The sequence below is a fragment of the Capricornis sumatraensis genome, chromosome 4 (genome assembly GCF_032405125.1).
Source record: "Capricornis sumatraensis isolate serow.1 chromosome 4, serow.2, whole genome shotgun sequence".
Taxonomy (NCBI): Eukaryota; Metazoa; Chordata; class Mammalia; order Artiodactyla; family Bovidae; genus Capricornis; species Capricornis sumatraensis.
Genome location: NC_091072.1, coordinates 37,540,161 through 37,549,303, shown reverse-complemented (window position 1 = coordinate 37,549,303; position 9,143 = coordinate 37,540,161). Strand labels below are relative to the sequence as shown.

The window sequence follows — 9,143 nt, the reverse complement described above, 5'->3', positions numbered from 1 at the left end:
CACACAAGCGGACGAAGAGGCGGAGAAAGGACGCTGGGCATGCAGACCCGGGCCGGGCCAGGGGACGTAACACCAAGTGGGCGGACCTTCCTGGGCGAAACTCCGCCCCTCCTCGTCGCTGATTGGCGGAAGGGCAGGGGGAGGCCCCGCGCGCGGCTCCCGCTCTCGGGCTCTGCGCGCGCCCCGCCCGCTGGTGGGTGTGTCCGGGCAGCGGGGACGCGCGCGCTCGATCGCGTCCGGGACCGGAAAGGAGGCGGGGCCGCGGTGGCGCGCGTCCCCGGAACGCGCGGCACAGGCGGCGCGGATCGTCGGGAGCCGGTCCGCTGCCGGAACGGGGTCCCGCCTGTGCCTGTGCCGCGGTGCGTTCTCGGGGCGTCGGCCGAGATGAACACGGTGCTGTCGCGGGCGAACTCGCTGTTCGCCTTTTCGCTGAGCGTGATGGCGGCGCTCACGTTCGGCTGCTTCATCACCACCGCCTTCAAAGACAGGAGCGTCCCGGTGCGGCTGCACGTCTCGCGGATCATGCTGTGAGTGCGGCCGACGCCGGGGGGCGGGGATGGGCGGGCAGGGCGTCGCGGGGTCGGCCGGGCTGCGGGGCCCCCTCACGAGCAGCCGGCGCCCCCGGGCGGGCGGGTCGACCCCCGGCGCCCCCCTGCGCCGCGCTTTCGCCGCGCCTTCGCGGGCTCGCTCTTCAGTTTTTCTGTGGAGCGTTGCTCGGGTCGGCGTCCGCCCTTCCTTCCGGTTCCTCACTTCCGCGCCCGCGCGCGGCCAATGAGGGAGCCCCACGACAGCGCGGCGCGCCCTCCCCGCACCCCCAACCGGCGCGGGGCCCGCGCCGCTCGACCCCCGAACCCTCACTCCCCGGGGTCTGCTTGTTCCTACCGCCGCCGAAGGTGCCTGCCGCCTGGGCCGGAGGGGTGAGGGTGCCTGAGGAGGACGCCACACGCCGGCGCTGAGCGACGGCGTGCTTTGAATTTAAACATTTTTGAAGGGCCAAGCCGCTTGAATACAGTCTGCAAACATGCCTCCAAGTAGAGTTTAAAACGACATGGTCCTTCCGCTAATGTCCATTAAAAAAATTTTTTTTTTAATGCTGAGATTTATTCTCCGGGACTTCTTCGATTCGCAGCTTTTTTTTTTTTTTTCTTTTCCCTGGTTCTCCTATCCTCTGTGCCATCTTTCAACAAGTGCTTTCTTGTCTTCACCCTTCGTTTTATTTCTTAAGTCGGAAACGCGGACCAGCTGGTCATCTGATAGCTATCCCCCCACTATTTTTTTTTTTTTCCTGCCTATGTTGATGTTTTTTAGTAAATGGTTTTTTTTACATGAAGATAGACCCTGGCTGGAACTCCCGAGTCTGTTCTGCTCTGGAAGAGTTTAGAAAAGCCTGGCTCATGGTAAATCCTGAACTGTTAGCTCCTTTGTATCTGGAGCTAGCTTCTTACCTTCCTTGGTCTTCATTTGCTTTTTTCTGAAGTGGAAGTAACACCCAACCCATAGGCATATTGTGAACATTGAGATGATTGTCAAAAGTACATAGTGGACCTGACAGACACATAGTAAGCGCTCAATAAATAGCAATTATTCATTTTGTCTTGGTTTCCTTACAGTCGTCTGTGATTTCTTCTTCCAGATCACTTAACATAAAATCTTTCACATTCTTTGAGCACTTTTTATCTCCCTCTGGGTTTTGTTAGGGATTCTTTTAAGTTAAATGGAAATAGCTGAAGACCTGCTTTAATAGTGAATTAGAATGTTTGTTGATACACAAGTTTCTCTGATTTTTACTTGTTTGTGGGGTACAGCTAAACCGTCTTTCACTTATGTAAGGAACTTTGTGAATTTTGTATGCTGTTAAGTTTGAAGGATAGTGAAACTTAACTATTTTTTGCTTCCAGAAAAAATGTAGAAGACTTCACCGGACCTAGAGAAAGAAGTGATTTGGGATTCATTACATTTGATATAACTGCTGATATCCTTTTGAAAAAACATACTTCATTGCTTGTATAATGATATACATATTGTTCAGTGACTTGGGGGGCAATAAATGTTTATCCACTGTTATCAATCAAACCTTGGAAATTTCTGTGCTTGTGTTGTCATCAGTATAATCGTGCTAATGTCCCCTCATTCATACCTTGAGAAAACTTGTTTATAGATTGATGAGTTAAATCTAAAGCTACAAGAGTTTGAGTATGGATTTCAGAAAGAAAGTTAGATCATTTAGCTTAAAGGAGGAAGAATGTTAACAGTACTCAGCCTACCTAGATGCAGTGTTTCATGTACAATGCCAAAGAATATGTCAGTATTTTGTGATAGCAGAGAGAAGCATATGTTAGAAAAAAGTGAATTGCATTTTCTGTGGTTCAGAAGGTCATATCATGATTATTAGTAAAAATGCTAGCATTCTGCCTTATAGTTCTAAGTACTTACATAGTAAGAGAAATCTTAATGAAAACAATTACTTAAAGTGGAGGTGATTTCAGTATTTTCTCTTTATTTTGAATTTCCACCTTTTGACTCCTTTTTGGCCAGTTGAATCTTCTTTTAGGGGCTTAGATTGCTATTTTGGCAATATTCTTCCCAGTCACTTCTAGGAAGTCACTTGCCTTTTTAGGACCCCAGGATTAAAATTGAATATGGAGATTGAACTGTCTGAACTCGTGTAAAGCAGCTGTCTTCCCGGATTGTGTACCTGGAAAGTTTACCTGACATGCCCCTTTACTACCCTGGAATTACTTTAAATTTCATTAAAAAAAAAAAAATAAATTGTGGGGTTTAGAGGTAGACTAGTAATTAATTCTTTAGGCACTTTTTTTTTTAAGGAAATAGAATACACCATCAGAAAAGTCCTGTGGCAGACTTCTGCTATTAAGTCTTCATATCTTTTTTTTTTTTTTTTTTTAATCTAAGCTAGTGAGGGAGTTTGGATCTAGTGTAAAAGTAGGAATTTTGTGTATTGGGCAATTACAGTGAAACTTCCTGATATTTCAACTATTATATTTATATATTCCCAGCTTCATCATTTGTAGTTTAGATTCTCTTAACATGGCTGCTGAAAGTTGAAATTGTACCTGTCCATATAAAGAGATATCCAAGACTTCAATTGTAAAATAGTGATTCTTAGTGGACACATATCCAAGAGAGGAATGTCATGAACCTGTTCCTCTTAGCATGTAAATGGATATAATGAAATGACTGACTTAATGTATGATGCTGAATAAAATCCAGACATTAACTCAGCTCGTTTCTTAGTGCCACTGTGCTTAGTTGCTCAGTTGTGTGCTACTCTTTTGTGACCCCATGGACTGTAGCCCAGCAGGCTTCTCTGTCCATGGGGTTCTCCAGGCAAGTGGACTGCCATCCCTCCTCCAGGAGATCTTCCCAACCCAGGTCTCAGTGCCACTAGTGTTGTAATTAGTCCTGGTGAGTGTTTTCACTCTTGTAAATCAAATTGGTGTTCATACTCTCACTTTATAAAGCACATCATGGGTTGAGACATTTTGATCTCTACTGGCATGTGTCCATAAACAACATGTCCTGTTTACTGTACTTGGTTCCGTTCAGTTCAACTTGTACAGTTTACTTAGTTTAGTTACTTGAGCCTATTCTTTTTTGCATAACATGAAGTTGCCTTGTGATCATTGGTTATACTCAGAACTCCAGTGGTGTCATGTATGTTTAAGATACTAGGTCCTCTTTCTTTTAGACTTAGTGGGTTGATTTTACAGAAAACTAAGTTTTTATTTCTTGGTTAATTTCTTTTATTAATTGAAGTATCTCAGGTAGTAATGCTTAGAGGAGCAGGGAAGGATGCTCTTAATCTCACTGATATTTTTTGACTTTGGAATGAGCTGGATTTTACACTGTATTATCTTTTATATGTTTGTATTAGTGCACCAGTATGTTTCTGGGCCACCTCTTTTTTATTTTAATTTTAGTATCAATATTGCTATGAATTATCAATTTAAGAATAACTAAAATCTTTTTAGAGTTGTATGCTGCTTTGTGATTTATATACTCCTTAATTTATTTACATCTAGAAAATATATTTGATTGGAATGTTAAGCAGTTGTTTCTGTATTTATCAGCTGAATATTCAACAAAAAATAATGTAAGTGCCTGTGTGGAAGTATGTTTGTAGCTATTTAAAGCCTCATTCTTTAGGAAAGAATATAAATTTTATATGTTTGAAATATCTGACCTGAGTAATTTGGTAAGCCCATGGAGATGGTGACTCTGCTAAGAAAACTATCTCTTTTGTAGCTTCTGTCTTTTTTACAGATGTGTTTTTTCTCCATTTCATGTCCTTAATTTCCCAAACTTGTTTGTGATCTGTCAAAGCAGTGACTTGAAAGGATTGTCTGACCCCTAGGATTTTACCATAGTGAAATTTCCGTTTCTCCTAGGGTCTCATTCTGAAGAGCACGTAAGTCTGAAACCTTGCATTGAGCTTTAAGGGCTCTAAATAATAGGGTTGTCTTAGCAAAAGAGGTGATTTTCCTTACAGAAATGTCTTTTGTCCAGGAGAAGTTGGCCTCCTGTGTCTATCCGCTTGTATCATTTTGTCTGCTTTAAGATTTTAACAGTTCCCTCAAAGTGAGACTCATTCATATAAATAAGACTTTATTTACCAATACATCTGCAGTGACCGAGATGCTAATTTCTATTGAATTACCTAATTAATTTTTATTTTAATGCAGGCTCTGAACCAGGTTGTCCTTTGGGACAAGATTGTTCTGAGAGGTGATAATCCGAAGCTGCTGTTAAAAGATATGAAAACAAAGTATTTTTTCTTTGACGATGGAAATGGTCTCAAGTGAGCAACTCTTTGTCATTTTTTACATGCGATGCTATGTGAAGGGGAGAGAAAGACGTGATGTGTTTTTAAAGAAAAATGTTACAGACTAAAAAGAAAAGTTGAGAGAGAAGAAAAGTATTTACATAGCTCTGAACTGAAAGACTGAGCAGAAACAGTGCCGTGCGAGCCGGAGTCTAAGTGCTCGGCTCTCTCGCCTTCTGGGAACTGAATAGTCAGAGTAGGAGGGCTTGGGGCTTCTGCCCTCAGGAGTGCAGCGTCCTGGGCTGCTGATCCCGGGGTGGGAACGTTATCCCCAGAGGGCTCCTCTAGGGTTGTCAGAGGAGCTGCCAGGGAACTTGAATGAGGAAGCAGCCTGTTGGTCCAGGGTTTGATACTGAGGTTCCTGGTTTTGGTTCACTTAACCTCTCTGAACCTCAGCTTCGTTTTGTGCAAAATGAAGGAATTAGAATGATTGATCTTTTGGGTCAGCTTTGGAAAGGATTTTAGGGAAGAGCTATTTTAACCAAACCTGTTTTTGCGGATAAAAATTTTCCAGCATTGAGAGATTTTGATCAATTCAGGTTTGCCCATGTGGATAATGATAGAATTAAGTTTCAAATCATTTCACCCTGATTTCTAGCTCAAATGTGTTTATGTTTCCTGTGTTTTACACATTTACACGTTTTGGTTGATGGCTTGCCTAACTGTGATGCTTAAGTAACTTCAGGTGGGTTATTACGGGAAGCCTAAAGTGAGAATGGTGGGGTTTTCCAGCATTGTCTGAGATTTCAAAAGACTTGAGAAAATGTGTTTGTAGATTAGAATTCCACTTAGAGCTGGTTAAAACATAAAGTATCTGATACCACAGTGCTTGAATTAAAACAGTTTTATTGAACTACAAATGTTTCTGCTGACGTCTGTTTATGATATCTCGTTACAGGGGAAATAGGAATGTCACTTTAACCCTGTCCTGGAATGTCGTACCAAATGCTGGAATTCTACCTCTCGTGACAGGATCAGGACACGTATCTGTCCCATTTCCAGATACATATGAAATAACGAAGAGTTATTAAATTATTCTGAATTTGAAACAACATATTTTTATACCTAATGAATTGTATCTCGTTTCTCTCTTCCTTGCATCTTCATTTGTTTTGCGTTGTTCACTTTTTTTTTGGTATAAGAATGAACATCAGAAGGCATATTTGAAGGGAAAGACTAATGTCCTACCTAATTTTCCAAATAAAAACAAACCAAGGCCACCAGAGTAGAGTATTATAAGAGTAAGACAGCCGCATCAGAAGATTCTGTGAAGTACTTGTATTTGAAGTCTTGCTGTATGTCCATTATTCTGGATGGAATATGAGTGACCATGAAGGATAGTCAATACTTTCAGGTGCCTGTGGAGTTGGGAGAACTCTATTTAAGCCTTGCATTCATGCAGGCTCACATTGGATGTGATTTAGAAGCAGATATTTTCTTTTATCTCTTTTAGGGTATATTTCAATACTGGAAAAATTAATACTAATGAGAAGCCTGGTTTACAAAACAGCCAAATTTTATTCCATTTGTCTTAGGAATGCCCAAATGCTTGTTTTTCTGACAGGTGACTAGCAGCTTTCTCCACTAAAGACTAAATACCTCTTTATATGCAGTAAATCATTCTCAAGTCATTTTAAAGTCACTTAAGTCTGTGTCTTTCAGTGCTCTCTCTAAAAAAAGCTCCTTGGTATTATGTCTTTGTGTGATTTTTTTTTTTTTTTTAACATTGCCATAGAAAGTTAAAAATGTTTGCATGGTTTACTCTCTTGAGTTTGTTCTCCTGAGCATGCCTAGTGCCACAAAGTGGTAATTATTGAAATTTTTTTCTAGGTCCACATTTTAAGAATTATTGGGGTAATAATAATATTGTTGGTGTGCTCTTCTATTTACAAGCACTCACATATATTTGACTGTATGTGATTCTCAATAATCTAATGAGGTAGGTAGTGCAAATGTTCGCTCTTTGCAGATAAAGAAAATGACCCAGAAGTTTATTGAATTGCTTCCAGGTTATTACATAGCCAGCAAGGAAGGGCATTGACCCTTGAACTCAGATATCTATCTCTGAGCATGTCCTTTCTTCTATACCTCAGATGACAGACTAGTCAAAATTCACTTCTGTAATTTTTAATACAGCTTTTGTTACCCTGGATGCCCTTTCTATTAGTTAAAAGAGTTCCTTTTCTAAATGAAAGTAACTGGTTTTCAAGTTGCCAACAATTTATATAGAGGTAATATGTCACTCATTCTCTGAGTAGATTAATTCTTCTCATGTTAAAAGTAAAAGAATCCAAACGTATGTAAAAGTAATTTAGAGATTGATTATATGATCATATTTAACCATGTTTTTTGCTATAGTGGACAAATAAACATCCTCAAAGGAAGCAACTGCAGATCAATCATCCCTAAAAGCTAGACCAAACACTGCAGGAACAGTGTCAGCAGTAACCAAAAAGGGCTAATGTTTTCTAAGCATCGTTTACACCAGTGGCTGACGTTTGTCATGAGAAACACATCTCCATTTACTTACATTGCCTGGAACAGCTTGGCTTGTAAGGGCATGTGTTCTCTGGAGGCCAGAGGTACAGTGTCATGAATACTAGACTGGGTTTGGCTCGCAGCTTTTTCGTTAAACCTTTCAGGGTCTCCGTTTCTTTATCTGTAAAATGACAGAGTTGGACTAGTTAAATAGTGATTCTTTTATACCATACACATCTGTAAAATTCATTGTATCTCTTGGCCGATTGAACAGAAAAGCACCTTAATAATGAGAGGGCAGATGTAATAAGATGACTGAAAGATAATTAACATATAATTCATACTGATCTGACTTTATTTCTGTTAGATTTTACACCCAGAAGATTTAACTTTTTGTATAGTTTTTGTACAAATACTAGATACAAACTTAACATCTGTCAGCATCAAAGCTTAAAAGGGTGTGTTCTCCTTGAGGAGGGTGCTCTCAATGGGTCTGCAGCCCAAGGCAGACCTAGGGCCAGCTGTGAGGTTCGGATGCCTCTGGACACCTGGATCTGTGTTTGCTGCACATGAATTTGGAAATTTACTCCAGCTACTGTTCAGTCCAGCCTCACCCCCTTTTTGGAGTTAGGTGAGGAAGGGGAGTAGAAAGGCCCACTAGCACAATAGAGTTTTTGCTTTCATTTGAAAGAGAAACTGCTCAGGACAAGGATGATCCAACACGGGAATACAAAACCTTCCTCAGGAACTCATTTTTGGGTTTGCACAGCTTTGTAAGTCCACTGTAACTGCATGAAGAAGTTGGACCTGTGTTCAGTTGATAACATTGTCTACCTGAGCATCAGTGTTTTCAAAAGTCTTGCATTTCCACAAGACTGGAGGCTTCACACTTTGGATTAGAAACATCTGAGTCCCGGGATCATCCTGGGAAAGATTATTGCAAGACTCTCCTCTAATGTGCTCCCATGCTCCTTTCCTCCTGCAGTTTAAGCTGGACCAGCACATATATCTTGTTTTTCATGCCCAACATTTGATTACATTTGGTTTCTTTGTGCCTAAAGGAAGATAACAAGAGACCAGAAATCCTTTATGGTGTAATAGGAAAAGGGGTTAGTTTGAGTTTCTGTTTTTGTAATTATCTTACAGCTCTTTGGTGAGTCTGGCCAGCCTAGTGATAGCACTAAGAGAGAGGCTTTAAGGCTGTAAGAACTATCTAAACCTTAAAGCTTTGGATCTTTGGGATACAGGTTAATGGGGCTGTATTTTATAATACTTTGAATTGACATGAGTTTATGGGGGGGAACCATAAGCTGTGAATTTTGATAGTCAACATCTGTCCATTTCAGAAGCCTCCCTTGCTTTTAGCAGACAGCCTATGTACCTTTTATGTGACTGCCAGTGGTTTAAAAACATCTGTTTCAAAAAATTGTTGCATGTTTTGATGCAATTTGGGAAACTGTTTACTTTAAATTCATAAGAAAAACGTCAATACTGAAGAAACATTTGAGGCTTTTCTTAATTGCAATAAATATTCAACGTTTTTCTAATGAAAATGAATTTTGTTTATGAGTAAAAGGTATGCATTTAAAAGACTTCCAGATGCTTTTTTTTAATGTGAAGCTGCTGAACTAAAAATGGATGAAACCAAGTCTAGTAAACTTGAGTTTTTTTCTTTTTTCCTTTTCTCTGTTTTTTTCTGGGGCAGGTGTGGGGGAGGGTAGTCACACCTAGCAGATCTCCAGAGACTGCTCCTGCCCTAGACTGTAAGCTCTTTGAGGGCAGTCTTGTGGATTTATCTTTGTGTTTTCCCCAGCACCTAACA

At 40.9% G+C, this 9,143-nt stretch overlaps 1 protein-coding gene across 1 annotated transcript; it reads left to right on the top strand.

The window, feature by feature from the left end:
* The first annotated feature begins 292 nt into the window (after positions 1-292).
* Positions 293-8,925, top strand: SPCS3 (signal peptidase complex subunit 3). The gene is made up of 5 exons (XM_068970055.1): positions 293-527; positions 1,899-1,972; positions 4,038-4,114; positions 4,704-4,819; positions 5,742-8,925. The coding sequence occupies exons 1-5, from the start codon at positions 385-387 to the stop codon at positions 5,872-5,874; spliced, it is 543 nt and encodes a 180-aa protein (XP_068826156.1). The 5' UTR covers positions 293-384; the 3' UTR covers positions 5,875-8,925.
* The last annotated feature ends 218 nt before the right edge of the window (positions 8,926-9,143 follow it).